The 27,791-nt window shown below is 38.9% G+C and overlaps 2 protein-coding genes across 3 annotated transcripts; one reads left to right on the top strand and one right to left on the bottom strand.

Annotated features, from left to right (window-relative positions):
- Positions 1–819: 819 nt before the first annotated feature.
- LOC131240535 (peroxisome biogenesis protein 12) lies at positions 820–9,554 on the top strand. 2 transcript variants are annotated; one of them, XM_058238816.1, is made up of 10 exons: positions 825–1,279; positions 2,974–3,079; positions 3,581–3,729; positions 4,887–5,139; positions 5,801–5,910; positions 6,433–6,507; positions 6,831–6,917; positions 8,305–8,391; positions 8,948–9,085; positions 9,204–9,554. In XM_058238816.1, the coding sequence occupies exons 1-10, from the start codon at positions 1,172–1,174 to the stop codon at positions 9,273–9,275; spliced, it is 1,185 nt and encodes a 394-aa protein (XP_058094799.1). In that variant the 5' UTR covers positions 825–1,171; the 3' UTR covers positions 9,276–9,554. The 2 variants fall into 2 exon arrangements, with proteins under 2 accessions (XP_058094800.1, XP_058094799.1); XM_058238817.1 differs by lacking the exon at positions 8,305–8,391 and having other exon boundaries at positions 820–1,279.
- A 3,083-nt stretch (positions 9,555–12,637) lies between these two features.
- Positions 12,638–27,298, bottom strand: LOC131240534 (cytochrome c1-2, heme protein, mitochondrial). Its single transcript, XM_058238815.1, has 8 exons — positions 27,081–27,298; positions 26,862–26,969; positions 17,542–17,762; positions 17,007–17,286; positions 16,851–16,922; positions 13,367–13,483; positions 13,176–13,241; positions 12,638–13,040 (listed from the first exon to the last, which is right to left on the bottom strand). The coding sequence occupies exons 2-8, from the start codon at positions 26,922–26,924 to the stop codon at positions 12,924–12,926; spliced, it is 936 nt and encodes a 311-aa protein (XP_058094798.1). The 5' UTR covers positions 26,925–26,969; positions 27,081–27,298; the 3' UTR covers positions 12,638–12,923.
- Positions 27,299–27,791: the final 493 nt, after the last annotated feature.

The raw sequence follows: 27,791 nt of genomic DNA, 5'->3' as shown, positions 1-27,791 counted from the left end.
ACCGTACGTACTGAAGTGGTTCACATATAGGATCCTGCATGTTCATCAGGTCCGTCCAATCATCATATGGGCCACAGGTGTTTTTTTTTTTTTCCTTCTTTTTAATTTCATACGTTATCCTCCCCATACCCATAAATTCTATTGTAAGTTGGGACCATATTGGGTTGAATGTCATGAAAGGAATTGCCGTGTATTTCATTGATTACATGTTAAAGAAATTTGTGATGGAAGGACGCTGCGTGACATTGATAGCAACAACTTTTAGGTATGAAAAACGAGATAAACTCTATGAGTCTCACCATGATGACTACGTGGGTCCTATGTATATGTTTTATACATTTGCCTGGATCATTCTAAAGTATACCTAAAAAAAATGAGACATTCAAAATTTTAGTGGACCACCCCATGGGAAGAATATTTAAATAGATAGTGTTCAATTATCAGTATTTTTATGTAATGTGGTTTACTTGATAATTGCCTCATTTTTAGGCCCATGCCCTAAAATGATAGGTACAAATAAATGGATAGAGTGAATATAACACATGTATCATGGGCCACTAAAATTTGGCTTCCAATTATCGTGAAATGTACAACTCATCTTCGCTTTTTGAACCAATCTGGTGTTATTTGATGTGTGCATTTAATGTTGGTTAGAAAGAAATTACATGTAATTACAAGAAACGAAAGAGGCACTAGGCTCACTTGATGAATTGACCAAGCACTAATTAACATTCAGCATTAGGCCCATCTGATGGCCGTCTGGGATCTCTCCAAAAGATATATATTTTGCATCCGTAATTTCAGCGGTGGTGATATTCACGGTGCGTCCAACCTATCACAGGGCTCAGATGTCCTACACAGGCGACGGTGTTAGTTGCAAAATAAACAGCAGCTGCTGGTAGTCTCGTACCCCGCCATATCGCAACTGCTGCTCATCCTCTGCAGAAAAAGAGAGCAAAACCCGTAAACTGAAAACCCTAAACGAGAAGAAGAAGAAGAAGAAGAAGAAGAAATTCAAAAACCCTAGACGCAGACGAAACACCTACAGAACCATCTCTTCTTATAAGCTCTTTCTTGCAGAATCTGCAGAATCTTGAAGAAATTTGGAAACCGAATTGTAGCCGTTGATTGACATTTCCGATTGGAGAAGGAGTAGAAAGAGAAGGAGAAGATGTTGTTTCAGGTAGGAGGACAAGGGACGCGCCCGACGTTCTTCGAGATGGCGGCCGCGCAACAGCTCCCCGCCAGCCTCCGGGCCGCGCTAACCTACTCCATCGGTGTAAATAGCTTCCTCTTCTCTTTTACTTCCCAACATTCACCTTTTGATTCTCTCAAGGGCATCATTGGAATTGCTCAAATTCTTACGTTGAAGGAAGTAGGATTGCATTGGTAACATTCAAGCGGATTTATTTTATTTTATTTTAAAGGGTGTGTTTGGTTGCACCGAATATTATGAAAATTTGCACCAAATGACATTGATTAATCAGGAAATCTCATGATATTTGGTGCAACCAAACACACCCTAAGTAAAAGAACCAACATGTTCGATGGATACACGGTTATATCATCGCCTGCTTCTGGTAAAACACTACTGCTTCGCTACTTGATATTATATGTGTTTGGCAGCTTGGATTTAGATTTTTAATTATGAATCTTAATCCGGAATTTAAAATCCCTGAGATTTTCATTCCATCAGTTGTGTATGACAACCTGAATTTGTCAATTTGTGGAATCCAGAAACTGTGTTTCGCATTGCCAACCTGGATAAGAGAGCCATTTGAAATATGATTGTTGGAGAGGATTGGAAAGCCTTGAATTTTGCGACCCAGCTTTTAAAGAGGAATTGAAAAGTGGCCTTTTTGAGGATTCCACCAAATTCCTGGGGGCCAAACAGAAGATTTTTTCCCTAATCCAAAGGCCCAAAATCCAAGCTACCAAACAACCCTTCAGGGTTTCTCACTTAATCTCTTTAATTATTTATTTTGATATGAAGGTTCTCTTTGCAATCAACATTTTTTTACTTCATTGTTTTTGTGTGCTTGCTATGCATTTGTATCAATTTTAGGCTGTGTTTGGATGTTTTATAGGATTGAATGGAATCATTAAATTCACTAAAGAGTTTATGATCAAAGCATGAATAACGCCCAATCTATTCATAACATGGGGCCAACCCTCTAATTGCATCACTATACTTACTCATCCAAACACATGGAATAGCATTTAGGTGCCTGGTTGTCATTACAGATTAAAGCTGCAAGAAAATAACTCGCAAGTTCTATATCACCATGGCATTGTAACAACTCAATGACCATCTGTGACATCTCACTTTGATACTTCCTGTGGAATTCATTTTGGGGACTGATGTCCACATCAGCCTTGCACGCACACCCATTTTCCATTCCGTGTATTGAAATAGTACAAAATGAACTATTCAGTACCATAAAAGGAAATTGGCTGTATAACAAATAGATCAGGGTGAGTGTGAATAGTGGCTGCTTATTTCTTTTTTCCAATGAAAAATTTGCTATGACAGTTCTCATGGGTGAAGGTTAATACAATCTGGTCAATACAAGGTTTTATACTTTTTTCTCTGTGTGTGCATGTGCTTGTGCCTGTGGTTAGGATTCATTCCCATGGCAGGATGGGTTTTGCAGTGCTGAAATTGGCTTGTCAGTGACTGAGGGATAGAATGATAGGCTTAACTTACAGAATCTTTTTATGTAAATATGAAGACTGTTTCTCTGGTGTATACTGTTTTCTTTTTGTCTTTCACACTTCATGAAACTCTGCCTGGTAGTAATGTGCTAGCTGGTGTCAAGCCCAGGTAGGTGGGCAGCCAATTGTCCAAACTTTGTCAAGCAAAGCATGAGAGTTCCTGTTTTGAATGTTTGGTGGAACATGATCCGTAAAGCCGACCCCAAATAGTATATGATGACAACAATGACTGAGATGATGATGATGATTTGTGTGCAGGTACTTGCTTTAAGAAGACCATTTCTGCACAAGGTGTTGGATTATGATGATGAGTTCTTTGCCCTTCTCATGATGGTGCTTGAAACTCACAGCCTACGAACTACAGGTGATTTTTTTCAAAAAAAAATAAATCATAGTTTTGTTGTACTTCTATTTGTTTGAAGCATTTTTTCTCATGATCCATTAAGTATTTTGACAAGTTGTACATTTGGGTGGTGAGTTCAGAATATAGGATCCTGTTATTTCTGTTTATTCTATTGTTGTTTTGTTAATATTGTTATTATTATTATATTACTGTTATTAATATTATTAATACTATTTCTGTTATTATTATTATTATTACCTTTACTGCTACTGTTAGTATTTGTTGTGATTATTACTACTACCACGACCACTACTACTATTATTATTGTTAAAGTTGAGGTTAAAATAAAAATAAAAATTGGGTTTGATTTGATTTCCCTCAAGAAGATGGTTCTGGTTTTCTCAATTTCAGGTTCATGTTAAGATTTGATTTTGCAGATTACTCAGTTCCTGATCCCTTAGTTACTTAAAAAGGTTTCAAACCGTCATGCATAATTTCTTTTCACATTTCGTTTATTTCCAGATGCTTCTTTTTCTGAGTCTTTATATGGATTGCGAAGGAGGGCAGTGAAGATTTCACTTGGCAAAGATATTCCTAATGCCGACTCAGGTGATAGGCTTCGTCATTCTGGATTAGGAAGGCGTCAAAAAGTTCTCTCAGTTGTATTTCTGGTATAATCTTCTTTTGCTTTTAGCAACTTAAGTGTGGAACTCTGTTTAAGGATAGTCTGAGTTTATTCTCTTAGAAATGATGACATTGCCCTTATTTTCCTTCAGTGCATACTATTTGACATGCTATTTGATTGAATATTTATAAATTTCTTGTATGCTTTTGTGTCAAATCTTATATTTTACATTGTTTTTTTTTTTTTTTTTTTGGAATGTTTTTATTCAGAAACTACTAACCTTGGGCAGGATATGTGTGGTGAGGAATGAAAAATATCATATCATGATCTCCACTGACTGTATTGGTGATTGGTCCTCTAGTCAAATTTCACATTCTTTTCTAACAAGGAATGCACAAATGAATTGCACATTCTTTTCCCTTCTCTTTCTACTGTTTCTGCAGCCTCTATCCAAGGTAGACCTTTAACACAGTACCAGAAGTTGACCAAAGATGTCCACTTTTATTTTTCCCTTTCCTAAGCCTCACTTTTTAGAAGTTCCTTGACCTCTGTCAGTGTGCGCGCATGGGTGGATGACCTTGGGATGTAATGGGCTGAAGGTGAATGAGAATCAGGACATCCTCTTCTTTAGGGGTTGTATTTGAGGAAAACCAAAAGGCTATGCATTTCTGACTTATCCCATGGGTGCATTTGAACCCAATTTGTAATGTCATATTTTCCTACAGTCGGAGTCTTTATACATCATTTATTTATTTATTTTTATTATTATTATTATTTTTTTTTTTTCTGTCTATGAGAAAATCAGGCTTCAGCATATGCTTGTAGAAATACTCTCAAAACTATACCAAGAAAGTCATTTATTATGTTCATTAGTTATTTTCCCATTCCTTGCCTTTTTTTTCCCCCATCTTGCTACTTCAAGTTCTTATCTGGTTTGTGGCACATATGATCTATCCAGTTACTCTCCCAACTACACTTAAGAATACCAACAGGTAGGCACAACTTCTTACCTGCTGTAGTGAAAGTTTGTGAAACTGTTTATATGCCTATTGAACTGGTGAGTTATCATAGTTAATGTTTAGGGATCTCAAGTCATCAACAATAAGTCAAATATAGAATCTGCTTATTGCATCCGTGTTATGGTGGAAAAAAATTTCTTCCCTTGAAGAGGTAATGACATGCAACTAGGTTATGTATCTGTAGGTCGTTCTGCCATATTTCAAGTCAAAGTTGCATTCCATCTATAACAAAGAAAGGGAAGCGATGCTTCAAGCAAGTTTATGGGGACATGGTGATAGAACATTTGATGACAATAACTACTTTGTAAATGGGGAAGAAATTTCTCCTGTTCCAATGGAAGCTTTGGGTGCAGAAGTATCACGTGCAACACGTATCAGAAAGAGGATTGAGGCAATTATCGGTGCTTGCTACCCATGGATACATGCAACCAATGAAGGTACACTGTTGAGTTGCAGATGTGCCTGTATTTAACTTGTAGGGTGACATTTATTTTGAGCACTTCCTGTTTGTGTCATCTGCTACAGGAAGCTAGCATTTTCTGTCTGATAAAAACCTACTTTTCAGATAACCTTTTTTGAATGGCAACTTTTAATGTTTGTGAAATGGTGCATGTAAACAATCTTCAAACCTTAAAAACTGCAATGTAATTTCCTCTGCTTCTTTTTTGTATCAGATTACATGTTTCGTGCCTAATTTTTACTAGGAAGAACTTTTTGTATCATAGCTCTTTTAATGGAGAATGAAAATTGTACATTGACTTCACCGATCAAGAGTCTTCTATATCCTGATTTGTTTCTTTTGCAATTGAGCTTCTATTCTTATCTGCATAGGGCTAAAGGGTGGACATTATCCTCGAATATATTTGGGTTCGCTTAGCTCTGCATCATTTTTATGATTTTTTTTAAAAAGAGTTTTTTATGACATCATGTAATTAATTGATAAGGAAAAGTGCCTACTTAAATTTAATAGTGGTTTAACAAGAACTTTGTTGAAGACACTAACTTTTGACCTGCTCGAGTTGTAGCCACTTCTTGACATCTCTGTTGTAAAGATTTCTGTTCTCATTCTCAAACTCTAACTAGAGTTACTCTGTGCAGGATTATCGTTTGCTTATCAACTCTTATATTTGTTAGATGCCACTGGGTTCTATACTCCAGGACTACATGTGCTTGGGGTTCATGTCTGTCGTGCTACAGGACAGGAGCTGGTAATAAATTTATCATTTTTCTTTGTTTGAAGTAATTAAATAGCATCCCATTTTGTCTAAATAAGTTACATATTTTTTAATATTCTTCCTGAGACAGGTAGAACGCTACATATGTAATTATCTTTTGATTCTTTTGAATATATATATATATATATCATACATTTTTTTATTTTTTATTTGTATATAGTGTACTTGTTTTAAAATGGTTGAAAACTCGATCATGACTTTCATAACGTTAACTACTGCATGTTGATGTGCAACTTCACACTTTCTTTACATGCATCAAACATCACCATTGATTACTTTCTCAGTTTACCTGTTGCATTTGCCGCTTCCTCACTTATCTTGAAGGTAACGAATGCTACTAAGTTATGCTACCTTATGGTCATCGGATTTGTTTAATCATGTCCTCATCGTGGCTGAATATCATTATTAGATTATTTATTTACTTTTCCAGGAGTTCTTTTTCCTCTCTCTTTATCTCACCAGCTTTTACTTCGTTGAAATTTGATGTCAAGGAAGATGGATACTTCTTCTAGAATTTCAAGGATTAGAAGCCGTGAGCGTGAGAGACTTCGTGGTCCTCCTTGGTTGAAGGTATATCTTCAAATTATCAGTCCATCTCTTGTAATTGATATTGAACTTTGCGATGACCCTGTTATTCTGATGGGTTTAGTGCAATGGAAGCATCTGAAATTGTATGTGCAACATCTTTCTAGATAAAATAGGGTGTTAAAATGGGGTCTTAACAATTATGTAGTTTTATAGAATTTTATCTGAGTTTCCAGTCGTTACTCCAAGCATGCATTTGAACTAAGTAACCGAGTTCCTTTACTGTTTTTACACTGTTTGAGTGATGACATGTCATCTACATATGGGTTCCAACTTTTCACCATTCCCTCCCACCCCCCGGTTTGCAGGCATTGCAGAGAGTGCTGCTCAGCTGTGTATACACCACTTTGGATTATGCTCAGACTGGACTAATTGCTGCAGTTTTCTTTTTCAAAGTGAGTGCACCTTTCCTGTTCCAATTGCTACCACAAAGATTATGCTAATGTACAACTATTAGAAGAGGCAGTATATGATCTTTCCGCTGGACGTACGTTAATACTGTCCTGCGTCATCTAGTTCATAGAAGTGGGTCCCATGGTTCTTTGTTACAGACTATTGAGCTGATGGGTCCAACATGGAGAGAGATGCCCATAAATCTCCCAGATTGGAAGATCCAAACAAGATCCAGCCTTTCACCTATTTCCAGTTAGCCATCCATTTGTAAATCACTTTTCAAAGAGTTACAGTCTGCCAAATATGGAAGATCAATGATCTGCAGTGGTGAACCAAGACTCCACTTTGATGGACTGGGGTGCTGCAATCCTAGGTGTAGGATCAATTAATTCCTCCCGGGAAAATAAATTGTTGTTTCCATAGGTAATCAAATGAACTTTTGCGCCTGCAAAGGTTTATGCTCAGATATTATCTATAACCATAAATTTATTGTTCTCATGTGTTTGATGGAATCAGACATTACACCCCAATAAGCTTTGGTTTGGTTTCAATTATTTGTTTTTGTTAGAATGATAATGTGCTAGGTTTGCATGATATTATGATTGTGAAAAGTGCGGGTTATGTATGTATGTTCATGCAAACATTTGATTGGTGGATGATGTATGTTTTGTGCAACATTGAACCAGACAGTAATTAACAAAAAGGCATACTAGTAGGAGCCGCTTTCTTGAAATGCTGCAAGTTCGAGGATACAATCAAAAGCTGGTAGAGGACCAACTTTTTCCTTGTACAAGTTGTAGAAATATCTTTTTACTTAGCAAATTTTATACATGTTACTGTAATTCTCTTAATTGAGTTTAGATAAAACAAAATTTTGAATATTGCAAAGAACAATATCATCTAAATAACCCAACCCAGAGACATAAGCATGCAGTTCACAACTGTTTACCTGAGATTGAGAGGCCAGAGCATTGGCTCCTCACTGTAACATGGTAGCATTCATATTGCCTTTTTCTTTCTTTCTTTATTTTTGAAGTGTCAGCATACATCTTGAATTTCTACTTTTCTATTACAGCTCGTATTTGACATCCTAGATAATGGTTATAAGTGAAGATAAAGTTTGGTTTCCTCTTTCCCATTTTCTGTTCATCTGGACTCTGGAGTGCAAGTTTGTAATATTTTGTTTTAGACACCACTAAATGCCATTTGGCCTGATGACATATCTTGGGAGTCTTGAAATGAACTTTTTTTGGGGGGGGGGGGGGCTCAGAAGACATACAACCATCTTCAACTTACAGCTGTGGATCTCTTTTTGCTATTTGTTCTTCAGATTAAGTTCATAACCCACAGTCTAAAACATAATTTTCATGGACGGGATGTCTTCTGCAGATGATGGAGTGGTGGTATCAGTCTGCTGAAGAGAGAATGTCAGCTCCAACTGTGTATCCCCCGCCTCCTCCCCCTCCACCTCCAAAGGTGATCTCTCCTCCACCTTCATACCCATTTGTTCTTTCTTTTATGCAACCTCCATCTCGAAGTTAATTGGCAGAAATGTTGATAAGTGAGCAAAATTTTAGTTAATCCTTGGCTGACAATTTCTGGTAGAAACTGTGGAAAGATCACAATTGTGAGTACTTCTGAGGAGTCTGTGTGTTAAACCTTCTCTTTTTCGTTGTTCTGATTTATCATTGCCCATGGTATGCTGTGTATAAGGCCAGAGTTCATCATGCAGGCCTTCCATGGATCCTTATACTAATTAGATTTCTTATTGATGCAAAGTGGGGCCTGATGGATGAATATCTGGATCTTAGGGACGCATTCTACATGTAGAGTGGTAGATTCCCTGATTGGGTGAAGAAAGTAAAGTTTTTCAACATGGGATCGTTTCTCTTTCTCTGAACAAGATCACATATTGCTCAGGATTTATGCAATCCAAAAACTCAGGAAGTGGAAGGGAGCTTGAATCGAGCTGTTTTATTTCTTATCACAAATTTAATGATGCCAGTTAAATCTAATGTGTAGTTTGGTGCAGGTTGCTAAAGAGGGGATTCCACTACCACCTGACAGAACAGTGTGCCCTCTGTGCTCACAAAAGCGTGCAAATCCATCTGTGGTTGCAGTCTCGGGATTTGTCTTCTGCTATACCTGCATTTTCAAGTATGTTTCACAGGTGGGGCCAACAAACTTTATACCTGATTCTTCTATAAGCTGAAACCAAGTGGTCTTAGTATTTGTTCTATTTGATGGGTGTTGTCTGATTCATGCCTTTTCCACACACATTGCTGCAGTATAAACGCTGCCCTGTTACGTTGATGCCTGCGACTGTTGACCAGATACGGAGGCTCTTTCATGATGTTTAAATTTGAAGTGTTTTCTTGCACGGAAATTCCATTAAAGCTCTGAATCACTTTGCACTCAGAAGGCTGAGAAGATAACTTTTCATATCCCCAAAATTAGTTGAAACCCGTTGCTGCCATTGGTTCATGCATTTCTGTACAAAACACTTGTCATGTATCCTATTGGCTGTGGATTTTGGGACGACTACAAATAAGAATGGTACAGGAAAACTACACAACAAGATATGTCATCAGTATTTTTGGGACTGCTTGCAGCGGAGTAAGGCACATCATTGCATCTCATGTTTGTGTTATTTACCTAACAGTTACAAGCTTGTAGCTTTTGGATTTTAGTTCTCTGTATGCAATTTGTATATAGTCTGTTGAAATCAGTAGACTAACGGAATGATAGAGGGCGTGTTTGGGGTGCCTGCTGATTGGGATTGGTATCGTTTTTAAGTGGAACCAATCATATGTGAATTTGGAGTGACTTGGGAAAATAGGAGCCACATAGGCAGGTGATCTATCCTAAAATACAAGTGTTTTGGTGGAGCACGTCTCATCCCCGCACAGAGCAGAAACTTCCATCAAGTAAAATTTAAAAATACAAGATTTTTTGTTTTTTAATATGAGAAATGATCTGATGCAACTGTTATGATAAATCCAATTCTCCCCACCACTTTACCTGTGGAATATAGAATATCCGAACCTATCTGCAAAAGGCAGGCCACACCATGATGATCACCCGGTATTAAATTCAGGCTGATCCACAGAGCAGGGCACCATGTTAGTATCAACGGATGACAGGTTATGGCTTAGGATACTGGTGGGTCCATCAATGCCCGCATCGTCCTGATTTTTCTTTTCACTGTTGATCCGAAGATGGTTAATTTAGAGCTGTACATGAGCCGAGCTAGCTCAAAAAGCTCGCTCAGCTTCACTCGATTTAGCTCAGATCGGTTTGGCCCGAAAGGGGGATTCGGAATGGGCCCAGATCAGTTTGGCCCGAAAGGGGGATTCGGAATGGGATGAGGCTTGTTTGACTTAGCTTGTTAAAAAACAAATCGAGGCCAAGTAGCAGGTAGCTCAGCTCAACTCAAAGCTCGCTCTATAAATGTATATGTAATATATGAAAATTTTGCCCGTGCATGTCTTGTGCGCCATTTGCGCTCGTTTGCCAAGAATAGTTGGATTGAAAGGGTTAAGGATGGCTTAGATCACCTTCTGCTCCCGCTCAAGACATGAGTACAGCTCGCCTTTCATTCACTCTCTTGAAAGTTCGAACACCCGCTTGCAAACGGCCACCTTCATTTCCTTTCTCTTGTGACCTCATTCTTCTCTCGTCTATCTCGACCTACGCACGCAAGAGGCCACCTCAACCCCTCTCTCTCTCTCTCTCTCTCTCTCTCTCTCTCTCTCCCGATTCTTCTTCTTCACAGGATTTGATTTTGTGAGGGGATTTTATCAAATTCCTATAATTAGATTTGTGGAATCAAATTGTGCATTTAGATTTGTGTGTTTAGATTATGGATAATGGATTACACTTTTGAATTTACTGTTATTTATACTACATGTATTGTTTATATTTTGGTTTTAGGCTTTTAGCTGTTACTAAAGATAGCTTGTCTTGACTCGTCTCAATTCAACCAGCTCGTTCGCCTTGACTCGATCCAAGCTCGACTCGGCTCGGACCATCGGACCGAGGCGAGCTAGCGTGTTGAGCTCAAAGGCCGAGCCAAGCCGAGCTCAAGTTGGGGTTAGAGTGGGGTCAAGTTGAGCTGAGCTTTGCACAGCTCAACTCGATGTACAACTCTAAATGATGACAATTCTCATTATAGGTTATTTCCTGGTTCAGGAATTTCTCACGAGATTCAGATGTCTGAGGAGATTCGGAAATTTTATATCTCGGATCCCACGAGCTTTGGATGTCTCATTTTTTAGCCCATGCCCTAAGATGATCTAAAAAAACCCAGTGAACTAGTAGATATCTTACAAATATCAAAGTGGGCCCTATGTATGGCCAAGGTTAAGTTAGCACCGCAATCAACATCAATCAATGTGAGAACCAAAGGTTTGGTGGACATTTTAAGTCCAGACTGCAAGGGTTGTTCAACCCAGATGGGGCCACCATGATATTTGTGACCAATCTACTCCGTCCATCTGGATTGCCACATTTGAAGGCGTGCGACAAAAAATGAGGCTGATCCAGAGCTTAAGGGGCCAAATGAACGTGAAACAGTAGGAATTAAACACTCACGGTTGAAACATTAGGGGGCCACAGGATGTTTATGGCAAATCCACCCCGTCCATCTGTTTCTCCAGCTCATTTTATGGCATGGACCCAAAAATGAGGCCAATACCAGCTCCAGTGGGCCAAACGACAGGAAACAGCGGTGATTGAACGCCTACTGTTGAAAAATCTTGGGGGCCATCACAGGATCCACTTTGGGCTTTGGATCTGCCTCATTTTTGGCAGCCCATGCCCTACAATGAGCTGGCAAAACAGGTAGATGGGGTGGATTTCTCACGAACAACAAGTTGGGTCACGTACAGTAGGGGGTTGGGTGGTGCAGTAAAATAAGGGTAGTATAGTCAATAACAAAATACAAAAAATCCAGTGGACAGTGAGAACTATAGGCAAGTTTTGAAAAATAGTTGAATTGCAGGAGGTTTTCAGTCCATAGCCCAAAAGGCAGGTGGGCATACAAAGAAATCCCTTTATTATAACTAATAAAGCATTTTAAAAATTACATGCATATTTAATATTTATTTAAAAAATTTAACTAGATTTTCGTGTTAATATATATATCTCATGACACAACGTCATAATATCACTTGATTTTATATATATATATATATATCACAGAAATACTGCAAGAATTTGGTCATATTTGGCACAGTGCATCAGAATACATCCCAAGGCTGCATTCGGAGAAAATAAAATGAGTTATATGATTAAAACGCAAATGACAACAAATGAAGACAATTCCTAAGCATTCACGATGATGACTATCCACAAATGGTCGTTGCATTCTCTTCAGCAATCATTTAAACCACGGTTTTGAGACTTGGGACAAGTCCTGCACAACTCAGACTCTAGACAAGACAAGACAAGACAAGACAAGACAGAGACAAGACAAGTCAATCCGAGTGGGCTGAGCCCTTGTTACTCATGATTCAAACAAAATATGGTTTAAGTGTGAGAAGACCAGAAACTATAATGATGCTTCCTAGTATTCACAATGAAAGGTAGGCACTCAAATTGCAGGGACATTCTCCTCAGCAAGCTTTTAAACAAAATATGGTTTTATAGCTGCAAACAGAAATGCTTTTGGAATTTTAACTGAAATGGGAATGATTCCCAAAACAAGACACAATATCCTCAATGAAGTTCAATAAAAATGAATCCATCTTTAATATTAGAAGACGATGCATCAATGACTTTAAAAAATTGAGCATTCAAGAAATAAGGAAACAAAAATCTGAGTAGCATTTTGCTCTCTCAAAAAAGAAAAGAAAAAAGAAAAACTTGAAATGGGAGCATCTCGTTGCATCTGCCATTGCCTGCCTAAACAATGTCACGTTTATGACAGCAATATACTCCCAAATCATGCGCTTATTTTTCTGTTTGAATCCTTGCGTGCACATAAACTTTATAATAGAAAGCAGGGGCTAGTTGACAACATCAAGAACCAGTTTCCGTGACTTGAGAACAGACCACCTCAAGCGCCGGTAATATGCAGCTTGGAGAAGAGCAAGTGACAGAACAAATATCCATTTGAAACCCATCTGCATATGATATGAGAACATATTTTTATTTAAGACTTCAAAAAAAAAAAAGAAAAAAAAGAAAAAAAAAAAAGTTGATTTGTGAAGATTTGAAATGCAAAAGGCACAAAGAAAAGAGGTCAAATATTGGTTTACCAGTTTCCTCTCTTCCATCTCTGGTTCTGCTGCCCATGACAAAAATGCCACCACATCTTTGCCCATCTGCATTAACAGTTACAAATAGGTATTATCTGAGCTTACAAAATTATGGGGAATTTGGGGGGAAAAAAAGAAGCATGTAATATGGGGTGGGTTTTGACAAAACGTTGCAAGTTTGGTAAGGATACCTGGGCTTCAGTTGCAGGAGTACCATCTTCATACTCAACAGCACCATCAATAAGCATTTTGGGCATTGCTATTGCACCGCCAGGAAAGTAGGGGTTGTAATGCAACCCTTCTCGAATCTAGAACCAAGTCCAACAATCGTTCAATGGGTTCATTAAAAGAGATGGAGATTACTATCACTTGAACTGAACAGGAGTTTTTTTTTTTTTTAACACGCGCGCGCACACACACACACACACACTTACACACGCACACACACCCCACACATGCACGCTGTAGGATTTCACCACTGGTGGGTACTCGAACCCTTGACCCGGTGTTGAAACTCCTGGGAGTCTACCACCAGGGTAAGAGTAAGGACCCAACTGAACAGGAGATTACTATAACTTGAACTGAACAGATGTCACAGCAATCACATTGACCAGTAAAATGCCCAAGCTTGTCAGAAAGTGAGCGAAGGTACCTACCAATTTTATATGGCTGTTTTATCCTCTATATTTCCAATATGACACAAATACCACCTAAAACTGAATATCCAACAGCTTTGAGTTGAGGAAAATGAGGGGCAGAAAAGCTGACATGAAAGAAGAGAGTAAGGGGGAATATGCATGGAGTTGAAAACTCACCTCTAATAATCTTCATCTACCCTACACAATTTCTAAAATTCTAAACAGGAAGAGTGATTCTGATAAGCTTTAAGAGTCGTTTGGCACCATGGATTTGGGGGGGTTTGAGGGGATTTCAAATCCCCTGGTATGCTTGGCACCATAAAGTAACTGGGGGTTTCAAATCCAGGGGGTTTCAGATCCCTTCAAAGAGGGGGTTTGAAATCCAAGGTGAAAGCTTGGATTACGTCTAAAATCCTTCCAAGAGTTGCGTGTGTAATATGTGTGTCACTAGACTATTAATCTATTGAGCACATGGCCCACTGATGACATCCCAAAACAATTAGATTATCAATTGCATCACTTGATTACTTTAATATGATGATCTGCGTCGTCCAAACATTGTCCATGTAAATCAATGGATAAAAATCGTTGGTTAGTCACTCAAATGTGATCTTGTGCTTGTGGCCCATTTGAGACTTGGAATTTCATCATTTTTGGGCAAAGTATATATTTCAACAGGCTTATTACAACCATTGTGTCAAACATTACATACATACACTAATTAGAGATATTAATGTTGATTTAGTAATTAAATTCAAACCCCTGTAAATATACCATGCATAACTACTTTTGGATCATAGGGGATCCTGAATCTAGGGTGCCAAACACTACAGGAGGATTTCAAATCCTGGGGGTTCCGAATCCAGGGGGTTCCAAATCCACGCTCCCAAACAGGCCCTTAACTTACTTCCACTTGCCTTCTGATGAGCTCAGCTTTAATTTGGCTGGGGTAAAGATTGGCTCCAGCAAGAACAAGGCAGGGTCGGGTGCACGCCTCATATGGCTTCCCCCTTGAAGAGATCGACATTCCCATTCCTTGCCAGGATTCAGATTGTAGAGCTCGTCATAGGATGTCAAAATCTCCCATTCCAGAATAACCATCAAATATTCCAGAATAACCTTCATAGGATGTTGTTTCAGACTTTCAGGTGGTAAGATGCTAGTCTCAAGATACTGGTCCTAGTTTTAAGATGCTAAAGAGGTTGACATAAAGATGCTGAAGCCAAGGTGCAGAAAAATACCAACCAAACATCTGAGATGCTGATTGCAGATAACGTTATGAAGGTCATGGCCCACAAGACTCTAGATCATAACAAATCAGCTACAATAGAAAAGCCATGTCAGTTTTATTCTATTGGTACTGAAATTACAACTGCCCCTTCCAGAAAAAAAGGTAAGCTCTAGGACCCATTTGGAGAGACCTACATGGATTAAAATTCTAGACAGTTACTGAGAGCGGGGCGCTGCGCTCCCTGTTAGCTGTTTATATCAGTTCACGAGGAAGAACCCCAATTTTTTGAAAGAAAACTATTGCAAAACTGGGGTTCCTCCCACAAAGATGAACAAAAAGCCAGCTGACGTTGAACCATGGGCTCCACTGACTGAAGCTGTTTGAGAATAGGGATCCTTCTTGGTTTCAGCAATGCAAACGGGCAGTCAGAAATCTCTTTAGCAAGCCAAACAAGCTAGGACCCTTTTTCCATAAGCAACTTTCCATGCCACCACAACTATCATCTGCCATCTTGGGTTTCCCAAATACCCATTTTTTAGAACTGGGGAGATGGAAGCCTAAGCATCTCTTAAATTACAGAAAATCCTAGGAGGCAGTCAAGCAAACCCTTGCTAAGTTTGAGACCAAATGCCAAAGAAACAAGGGGCTAATGCAGAAATTATTGTTTAAGGGATCAATGGAGAAAAGAAGAAAATGAAATTGGACAAGGATAACAAGCATGCATGATGTGAGTGATGTTTGAAAAGCATATCAGCAAGGGCCTATATCATGGTTCCATGATGGGTTCTATTGGATGAATAGAGCAAGCGAAGTCGCATCCAGATCATCTAACGAGAGTTTTGAAGCAGATTGAGGCTATGGACTCTCCAAAGGTATTGCCGAATCACATCAAGGAAGCACCAGGGACAGATCCAAACACAAAATTGCCTGGGGGAAATACATATATGCTGACTGAACAAACAGAGCCAACTTGAAAATAAAGGATTTTTATTTATTTATTTATTATCTTTTCTTCCTTCCTTCCTTTCTTTTCTTTTCTTTTTTGGGGGTGTGTTAAACTGGTCTCAAACCCAAGACTGCAATGCCCTGCCTACAGTCAGGCAAACAGGATCTAAAGACCCACTCATATAAAACAAAATGGTGGCCAAGTAACATAATAATTTGTACATTTATACAAAAATGAATGAAGTCACAGAAATGAATGGTATCAATAAACCAAGGTTAAAATTTATAATAAGATGGAAATACCAAGTAGGGAAAATAACTGTGATTGCATACCATCAGATAAAGAGTGAGAGGGGTTGGGTAGCCAGAAGCCTATACAGGGGAGCAGCAACCATACACCATGCCTACACTCAAGAGGGTTACATAAAAGATAGGCCTCCAAAAAGAGGCACCTAGGGACATGGGAAACATAGTCAATGCATGACCAAAGTCTCAGACATGGTTAATTGGTTGGAGTCAGTTTGATCTAAAGTGTTCACAGTTTGCTACATTCCCCTTGAAATTAATAGAAAATTGATGTAAACTAGCTACAGTATGTTCACTAATTCAGTTTGTAGTTAATGGGGTGAGAAAAATCTTGGTCACAATGATCTCAACTAAATGCCTAAGAAGCTCTACAAAAGCATGACAACCTGCAGTTTGCATCTGCATTCCATAATACAAGCTGCAACCATGTTCCTTTTGGCCAACAGCATGGCGAGAGGCATCTAGATTTTCTAGAAACTAAGGAAGTTTCAAGGTATCACATCAAGCAGGAGAAATTTCCCCGAATATATATCAAATCAGAAGCCAGAAAATTACCGAAACACCAGCAGGAGGATCACGGTAGCCAGTGAGGAGAGCGAACACATAGTTCTGACCATTGTGTCGGGCCTGAAAGCATGTGAGGGGTATTGGATGCGGAACCATATGGGGTGATCATTGAAGCAAATCAACATCGATAGAGATCAGGAGTACCTTTGTAATGAGGCTTAGATCAGGAGGATATGCCCCTCCATTAGCAAACCTTGCTGCCTGTTCGTTCGAATAGGGCTGAGGGAAACGATCACTTAACTTACCAGGACGGGTAAACATCTCACCTTCATCATTAGGCCCGTCAACCACTTCAATCTCAGCTGCCATAGCCTTTGTCTCCTCCTCCGTATATGCCACACCAACAAGATCTCGATATGAAATCAGAGACATCGAGTGACAAGATGCACAAACTTGTTGGTAAACTTGGTGACCGCGCCGAATCCTGTTCATATGAAGTTGGAAATCAGAAATAACAAAACTCATATGCTGCGGTAATTATTATTTTAAAAAAATAAAAAATAAATTTATACTGTGGTGTTATAGCATTTGCAAATTCCATAATACTGTGTCATTTCTTATTGTGCAAGAAATTCAGGGCATGTTAGTAAGTTATAATTAAATACTAATAATGGAAATCGGGACACTTTTTAACAAACTTTGTACAAGGTTCAATGGATACAGACAATCTTTCACTCACGATGCGTGGTCATAGGAACTGAGAATGCCGCTGTGGGGCCAAGGATAGTTTGGACAAGCTAAGCCATGCTCTGCTTCATCAGCAGATGCTATGCTGGCAAAACTCAGAAGACCAGAAACACCTGCTCCAAGGAGTGCCAACGCTCTTAGGGATTTCATGCCAGCAGAGCCAAAACCATCTTGATCCTGCTTCGACAGAAATGATGACACTACAGGAGCTGCCTGCAGAGTAAAAACACAGCCACTGTGAAGCAAACAATCATGAAACTTGTATCTCAACAGCATTAGAGTATACAGAAAATTTTCCATGCATCTCATAACATGCAATCTGGCGATCTACCAGTTACAGAACCTTTTCAATCATTAAGCTACCATCACCAAACGTGGTAATGCCAATCAACAACAAAGAAACAGCTATGAGTCTGTCAAAGGGCTATTGAAATCATACAGAACCTAGACAATGTAATGAAAGTAAAAGGATGATATGACTGCAGGTTCATCAAAATAAGGCCCCCAAGCAATGCAAAATTCATGTCAGCAGATGCGTTCAGGGTGGATGCTTTCATGAGTCCGTCAAGTAAGAAATGAAAAGGTCGATACAGTTCTTCAAATATGACATCTTTCACAGGGTATCACATAGGTTGGAGAAGGAATAATTACCGTGGGTGATTATAATTCTCTTCTTTTGCAGGGGCTAAAGCAATATAGGTTTCGCTGCTGGTCTATTCATTGTTGGTAATGATAAAAGGGAAGACAAAAGACAAATAACTAGAAGATCACTAGCTCCTAGTTATGAAAACAGCCAAAATTTCCACATTGACGGCTCGAAGTGGAGAGGATGGATGCATGAATATTTGTGAAGCTAATCAAAGGATCTTTGAAAGGATACTTAAAAAGCTCAAGAGGGATATGGCAAGGGGGGCCCATTCTCTGCTGTGGGTTGGTCTTATTTGGGGGTGGCCGCAGCCCCCCCACACAAATCTCCCATCTTCAATTTGTGGATGACGCTTTACTTCTTTGCGATAGCGACACATACCCCAACAGGTGTTTTCAGAATGTTCGAACCTCAGAAGGGACGCAGCTATTAAAGCTAAGCACCTCGTTTTTGAATGGGTCTCCTTGGTAGAGGATTTACAGGATTGTAAATTTTCTTTTCTTTTGAGGATGTAAACTTTGGGGGATGTCATCTTTGCGCCATCTCGGCGCCAAGGTATTCCGTAACGGTAACAGTAGCCGTTACCTGTAATGGCCGCCACCTTTACCTTTACGATACAAGGTGTAACGGCTGTTACGGTCTCTTTCTCTTAAAAAATAAAAAAAAAAACCTATATCAACCCTGTAATGGACTGTTACGGGGCCGTTACGGCCTTTACAAGGAGTGTAACAGGCCGTTACGGGGGCTGTAATGGCCTTTACGGGTCGTTGTTGCCATTATTACCTTTACATAACGGCATTTGTGGCTGTATAATGGCCTCTACGGCACACCATGCTTGGTGCCCTATACTAATTTTTTTTTTTTTTCAGTTGACTTTTAAAAAAAAGTCCTTTATGAGATATTCTTTTAAAATTTATTATCTGGCATCCTTTATGGGGATGTTTCTAGAGACAACACAGTAAAATATAGGAAACCTTCGAGCATGGGTATCCTTTCCAATGAAAGCTCCTCCCAAACCCGATGGTTTCTCCATGCCTGACTTCCATCAACTTCATCATCGTCTTCTCATCCATTTAGAGATGTCGCGAAGCTTCACATTCTCCTTCCAAATGAAAGAAACCGTAACACTTTTTTTTGAAAGATAAGAAACCCTACCCCTTACCACCTCACCTAGCACCCAACCCCTTTCCTTGTCCCCATATTTGTTTGTGATTACCGTTCTCAGCCTCTAGTGCTTGCCCGAAGCTCCACCACGCTTTGGAGAGTCAATCCCTATTCTCTTACCTTCTTGATCCTGATTCCCCTTTCCCATTATGCTTTTGGATATCCTCCTAATTGATGAGATGAAATTTATGAGCTCCTCTTCCTTGCCAGATGACATCCATTTGGAGCTTTTCGAGACGCTTTGCCAACTTAACTGAGATTCCAAAGAGAGATAAAGAGTACTAGGGAGGTTTTCCATCTGTGAGAGTGGAGTTGATAAGGGTGATGCAGCCGCCAAGGAAAGAAACAACCTTTTACAAGATGCTAGGAGCTAAAGGGTAAATATGAATTGAAGACAACACACACACACACACACGCACAGATATATATATATATATATATATATATAGAGGTGCGCATTTGTGACCCGATCCGACCCGATCCGAACAAAACCGACGGCCAAGATCGGGCTTGATCGGCTTGTGGTTTCCAGATCCGATTTTTTTTCGGGTCAGGTCCGGATAGACCTCTGTCCGGACCGACTCGACTCGGATACCCGAACCGATGGGACCCAAACCGCACCGAACAGATCTGAACCGATAGGCGAGCAGGTAGTATGAAATATTTCTTTTATTTTTTACCCTAATTTTCCTAAAAATGGATGGACGATGTGGATAAAACATAAAGATTGCATAAAATATGTTGATCAAGTCATGAGGACCCAGATGAAGGGAAAAAATAAATATCAGCTTGATCGAAAAGTTTTATGGCCTACATAACGTTTTTAATGGTCAAAATTCATTCAACACTATTTTCTATAATGTGGTCCACTTGAGATTTCAATATACTTAGTTTTTTTTTTTTTCTAATGACTTAAAAAGATCTATAAAAATAGATGGAGGGCATGGATGAAACACATACATCATGATGGGGCCCACAGAGCACGGACGTCCGATGGCCAGGGGATTAGCCAGCTCGTTTCCAGCTGTAATACGTTTGGCCGCCTCGAGCTGCAGGCGCTCCTCGAGCTCCGTGTTGTACGGACGGTTCAAAGGAGATCAAAGTTATGGGCCCCACGGTGATGTATTTATCATATCTACACCGTTCATATACTTTTAGAGATAATTATAGAGTATTATGCACAAAAATAAATAATATCCAAAGATCACGTGGCCCACACCACAAATAGCAGTAGAGAATGATTTTTACTGTTAAACCATTCGTGTGGTCCACTCGATAGTTAAATCTGTCTTATTTTTCGTCTCAAGCCTTAAGACAAGCTTGGAAAATGGATGAACGGTTTTGATATAACATATACCCTATGATTAGATCTACAGACCTTGCTCACTTGGATTAAGAAATCACTTGTACAGCTCTGGAGAAAGGCAAGTAATTTGATTTTCGTGCATTGCACGTCAAAGATTTAATAAAAAGTTAAAAACGCTGTATACGTAAGATAGGAAGTTCTTTCATACCATGTGGGGCCCACCTTGATGTGTATGTTTTATCTAAGCCGTTCATCAATTTTTACATATTACTTTAGCCATTGAGTACAAAAAGTAGGTATATTAAAGGTTAAAGTAGACCACATCACATGAAACTATTTAATTAAATTTATATATCCGAATTCTACCCAACCCGATCCGACTTGATTTTCCAACCCGAGTCGGACACTGTTTGAGTCACGAAAACCATGCATCGGATCTGTCCGAATCATGTGACCCAGATCCGAGCACGGATCGGATCGAATTCGGGTCAAGCCTATAGAATTTCGGATCAGGTCGAGTTGAACCTAATCCGATCCGATCAGGACCAATGCCCAGCTCTCTCTCTCTCTCTCTCTCTCTCTCTCTCTCTATATATATATATATATATATATATATATATATATGCTGAAATCTTAAAGATGCATACTTATAATTTGAAATGAAAACTCTGCCTAGATGCTATGCTACATGCCAGCCAATCCCAAGCCTAAGCAAAGGAGAAGGGTTGATGTCAAGTGGGCAGCTAATCATCAAACTTTTCTTAAGCAATCTTGAGAATTGACCAACCTCAAATAGATAGTTTAGGCTATGAGAATGATGATGGTGAATATTGAATTCCTTTTAGTTCTTTCTCCTAGCTTTATGCTACATAGGTGAAATTAAGTCCTTGTAAATTATTGTTCTCTCCTTTTGTTTCGTGGAATTATTTGTTGGGATTGTGGAGTCCATTGATACCGATTCATCTCTTCTTTCTCAATACCACTGAATAAAATGATGTCTACTTTATTGGTTTCCAAATCTAACCAACAAGGTTGGAATATATGAGAAGTACAGATCATAAGAACTACATCTAGAATTCTAGATGTCTCTATTACGATACTGTTTTCAATACCTGCACTCGTATCCAATTCTGGTGCGTAGGCATGAGAACAAGTTTAGTAAGTTAACATTTTAATATATAATTCCATGATTAATGGGTTAGAATTATATGGTAGTGATATATTTACATGTGTTTTCCCCATAAAGCTCTATTGAGAAGGAAAATATAAAAACCTAGCGGTAGATGTAAATTTATGAAAAGTGAAATTAAGAAACAAAGGGTGGAAATTCACCCAAATCTTCGAAGCGTCTAAGTCCAGATAGGTAATTCGCTTGTTTAGAAGAATCCATGCAACACAAGCCATATATGATTTTATTACACAATCCCGTTCCATGTTATGCAAATGAAATACCTTTTCTTTTCTTTTTTTGAGAACTGTCTTCAGATTTATTAAAATGAAAGCAAACAGAAGCTCAGGGAATCCACCAAGATGCCAAACAATTGAGTGACACTTTGCCATTTACCAAAGGACGCTTCGAGGACCTACCTTGGAAATGCAAAAAAGGAAAATAAATATAGGAGGAAAATACTAACAAAGAGACGTAGGGGGGAAAATGAGAGGAAGAAAACAAGCTCGGCAACCAAATCTCTATCAGCTACCGTACTTCTCCACTTACTTGAAGCATGGATCTTCACTGAAACACAATCCACCGAGGATGCAATTCTTTTCTTAATGGTTGCACAAGAGGATGGATTATTGTCCAAAATCCTTCAATTCTATTCTTTCCACACACAACACATAATGGTGTAAGGAAGCATCTTCCACAGCGTATTCCCCTGATAGAGAAACAATCGCCTAACGACTCATGCAAATGACATATCTAGTACTTACACCATAACTCTTCCCAATGATTTAAATATTGCTATCAATGCATGGATTACACCCTTGGGATACGGAAACATATCGCTATCACACATGAAATATCGCCTGTATCAGGAAATTTATCTGTCTAAAGGAAACTTTGGGAGGCATTGGAAAAATGATGGAATTTCTCGATGAAACTTTAGGAGATCTTAAACTTGTTTGAAAGATTAAAAGAGACATGATTATGCACTTAGAACTTAAAACATTACAAAAAAAAGTATGCATAATAAGTTTCCTTTGTATAGGGACCTAATCTATGAGCTGTCAGATAGATGTGATGTGATTGTATCAAAAAAGAGTTCATATAATTCATATATCATATAATACAAGTACCAATACACAAATAACACCTCCAAAACCAGAAAGAAAAATGTAGCAAAAAATACATCTGTATCCACTACATGCCACGAGGAGATTTCCTCCAACAGGATCCTTTGAAAAATCGATTTGTTTATTTGTTTTTTCTGGTTTTTTTCTACTTTCCACACTCAGGGAACATTATAAAGGAATCAGCAGATATTATCAATATTTAAATCATGCCTCTTATAATAATTTTCCAATTAGAGAATAAAAAAAAAAAAAAAAAACCAAGAACATGGCCATCATGGATAAATGACTTTTGGAGATTGTCGATAGAAGGAAGCAGTTTGTGGAGGTAGGTGGTTAGCTATAAATGTGGATCTCGTGGTAATGGTGGTAATGGTTGAGACATTTGTATCAAGCCTTCCCATAGCGTGTCTGGATTTTGGGGAGCACTTTAAAGGGTGTACCCTTTATTCATTGAAGGCACAAGAGACGGAATTGAAAATGGTGCTAACATTCACTTATGGGAGGATGCTTGGCATTTGGATTACCTGCTTCCTCAGCCAATTTAGAATCTTTAAAATGCTGTGGTTGACAAGGAAATCTCTTCTGATTAATGACTGCAGTATCGCAGGTCAACAATACAAAACTGACCTGGATTACAAAAAATCCTTGGTATCGGGTAACATATTGCAATGTATCGATTGTATGATTTGTATCGCAAGATATCATGCTTTTTTCTTTAATAAATTTACTTGGCATCGACAATATCTGTCGATATTGACAAAAATCGTCAACACCTACAGGAACTGCAACCCTCTTTCAAAAAAACCCTCCAAACTTCATTTTTCTGTCATTTTCCTTCTTTCTTATCCAATCTAAATACATTGTAGGTGGATTTCGGTCCATCCATTGCAATCTTTTCGGAGAAAAACATAGATTTCAAACCGGAATCAAGATTTTTGCAGATTTGGGGCCAATTTTAATTCGGTGAGTGATTCTGCATTTTCATCCCTTTTTTGGTTTAAATCATAAAAAATCAGTGCCAAAATGTTAGAAATCATTAATTCTTCACGTGTTACATGGAAATCAAGAATTTGAACATTTGATTTCGAGATTTGAAGGTAGGTGGTCCAATTTGGAGAAAATTGAAGAAATTTTGAAAATTTTGTAATTTCTCCCAAATTCGCTGCAATTTTACTGTGCAAACATGAAATCAAACATGTATGAGACCTAACTTACTGATTCATGAATTTTGCTGATTTTTGAAAAAAAAATTATTAAAGTTTTTTTCCCCCTCAAAATTCCACTTCTATCAGCGTTCAATTAGGCCCAATTTCAGATTATGTAGGATTTTTTGGTGAAATCATCATCACATAAGCTTTAATTTCGAGTTTTGAGGGTAAGTGGTCCGATTTGAGAGAAATTGGAGAATATATATATATATATATATATATAGGGAAACGCTCACCTGCGAACCAGTTCGTACGTACTACGTACGAACTTTTTTGGGAACCCATCATATGTGATGTGGATCAAAAATCTGAACCGTTCATGTGAAGCAGCACCTCCTGAAACCTCCTAGGTCCAAGTTTTACTTTGATCTAAAACTTTGATGGGCCATGAAAAATGAAAACAGTTTCCTCCCTTGATTTGCATTTCTCTTTGCTATGGCCCACCAGAATATTAGATCGGGGTGAAAATTTGTCATATAGGGTTTTATGGGATTCCGCATCACATGGACCGTTCAGATTTGACACCCATGGCACGTGTGCAAAGGTGCACACGTGCGTAGGTGTGCAGGGGAGCATGACTCTATATATATATATATATATATATATATATATATATATATATATATATATATATATATAATTTATAAATATGGTTGCATTAGTTTGGTTAGACAACGTAAAACTGACAACCCTATACAAAGGAAACCTATTATGTGCACTTTTTTGTGATGTTATGATTTAAAAGTGTGTATTAATGTCTTTTTTAACAAGCCGTGAAGTTTCATTGAAAAATTCGACCATTTACCAATATTTCCCCATGTTTCCCAAAAGTGTGATACATTACCCAATACAAATGATATATCCTGTGCAAATTACGATACATATCTGTATCCTAAGGGTGCGATATGTAACGTGATACCGATACAGTAAACACTGCTTCTGATTGTTGCTTCCGTCTAAGTGTGAGTCATGTGATAATTGATATAGAATCTCCACTTCAGAAGAAATCTGCATGACGAAGAAATCGACTCTGTCTGCCCTCCTCTCCTTGTTGGAGGAAGCACCCGTCCTGTTCAAGGGCAGGGATATGCACATCCGGTAGGGGGGGTTCGTGGTTGGCAGCACTTGACACCTATTCATCTCATTTGGAGGGTTGGCTGCCCTCCTAGAGTCGGTGTTCTCTGGTGGGTGGCAGGATTCGATAAAATCCTCACTCAGGACCATCTTAAATACGAGGAGAATCATTGTGAATGCATGCGACTTGTATGTATGGGCAGAGGAAACAGCGAACCACTTTCTGATTCATTTCATGTATATGTAGAAGGTTTGGAATTTCATTCTTCACCTAGTTGGGGTGGCATGGACAATGCCAACATCTTTGGACAGATTGACTGAAGCATGGAATTTTGGTTTTAGATAAGGCTATCAACAGGGTGGACCTGCAGTTGGCTTCAGCCTGGATTTTGAGCCGTTCGGGCTGGGCCTATTCAAAATTTTGTTTTTGCCTGGCCTGAGCCCAGCCCATTGATAGCCTATTTTTAGACCAAGAAGAGGAAAACTTGTGGCAATTGGGGTTCCCTGAGGTCCCCCCAACGTGGCATATAGAAGCTTAATTTTAATGGAAGATAAAGAGGCAACCCCAAGCCAGCAGGTATTGGAGGTAATGTTAGGGACAATTAGGGTAACATTTTGTGCTTTCCAGGTCCTTTTGGAATTGTGGATGCTAACAAGGCTAAGGTGCATGTTTCCTGGCTGAGAATGAAATAAATCAATCATCATCCTATGGCCTGCACACAATCATTGGAGGTGACTCCGCCAATTTGATAAGCTGGGTGAACTCTTCCAATGCTTATCCTGGGTGCCTGCCTCAGCAGATGGGTGAAATTACACGAATGAAGGGAACTATCTCAGTCTCTTTCACTCATGTCCCTGGAGATATTAATGACATAGCTGCTGATCTTGCCAGGAAAACATGTTAGTCTTCAAATCCTTATCATAGGAAACTTCCTTCCCATTTCATAATTGTCTGCTTCTCTTTTCCATTAAATCTTTACTCTTCAAAGAGGGAGGAAAATCAAGAGTGCATTTGGGTGCACCGTTGAATCGAATTGCAATTATGAGCCTAGAAAGAAAAAGAAAAAGAAAAAGAAAAAACTGCATTTTTTTTACTTTGCATTTATATTGAGAGGGTGAGTACCAAGGTGAAAATGTGTTACTTACATGTTGAACTCATGAAGAACATAGCTCCGATTCGGGGGCTACTTATATGAATACTCGCTATACCAGGAAACATCATTAAAAATAAATAAATAAATAAATAAAATCATTTTCGGTTTATTTTCACTTGTACAGTCAATCGCAGCTCAAAACCAAAGTACAATAAGCTCGTACAAAGATCAGCTCAACCAGTATTACAGATCACCTTTCAAAAAAAAAAACGAAAGAAAGAAAAGAAAGAGAGATATGCCGTACGTTGAAAAAGAATGTTTGATAACAATTACTATAAAGATGTTAAAATCAAAGATTTTAAAGATCTCTCGCAACTATTCTCCGACTAATAATCGAAAATTGCAACTTTAGGGTTTTGAAAAGTGATAGAAATCCGATTTAGGGTCTGAGAATAATAAGGAAATCGGTAGAAACTAAAACTGATGGCGACAATGATGCCGTGGACAATGGAGAGAGATTCTTACAGTAGTAGATCGTGACTGAAATCTTCTCCACAGACGCTGACTAATAGCTCTTCCGGAAGCCATTTGGATCGATTTCTCCGTGAAAAGAAGAAAACGCACGGAATTACTCTGCGGAGGAAAGAAATGCGAAATGAAACTCGAGATTTTGAAACGTCCGGGATTGAGATTTGAAGATGGAAAAGAGAGATCTGAAAGAGAAGGAGATTGGATTTTTCTTACCTGGTTGGGATCGGTGGAGGAGATGAAAAGAGAATCCTAGAAAACGAATTTCCGATCCGCAAGAGAGAATACTAATGTTCGGGTAGACGAGGTGACGGGAAGGGTAGCTTGGTAATTTTGCGGAAAGACCGGGAAAGAGCCGCCGAGCTTGCAGCTGGATACACACTCTCTGGTGATGAGAAAAAACCTCGATACTCTGGCGGTGCGATGGATGATACGCAGGCAGTTATAAATTGAACACGTGGCATATAAGTTGTTATTGGTAAAAATGAAACGGTAAGGGAGGTGAGGTTGGCTCGGACATCTCCGTATGTCTTGTACCTGACTGGCATCAATTTTAACCAATGAGCTCCTCAAAGGCTTGATAGTGGCACTGAGGAGAAGAGTAAAAAGATGAAGTATTTTCGTCTCCTTTTACGGGAGAAAAGAGTTGAGCTATTTCACGGCCGTTCGAGAGTGCCACTCGAGCCATGATCCCATACGTGAGATCATATAGCTCGGTACTTATAATGAAGTCCCTACACTGCACGATAAGATGAAGAGGATAGTCATCCCGGATGTCGTCTATGCTCCACCAAAGAAAAGAGTTTGGCTTCAATGCTCAGACATAACCTCCGCAGGCAGGATGACAATTTGGTTAAACTGTACGGATCTAATATCGAAGACCTGACTTTATAGTGCGGACTCCAAGTATTGGAGAGAAGCTCGACC

This window comes from Magnolia sinica, chromosome 3, assembly GCF_029962835.1.
Source record: "Magnolia sinica isolate HGM2019 chromosome 3, MsV1, whole genome shotgun sequence".
Taxonomy (NCBI): Eukaryota; Viridiplantae; Streptophyta; class Magnoliopsida; order Magnoliales; family Magnoliaceae; genus Magnolia; species Magnolia sinica.
This window is presented reverse-complemented; position numbering and strand designations above follow the sequence as displayed.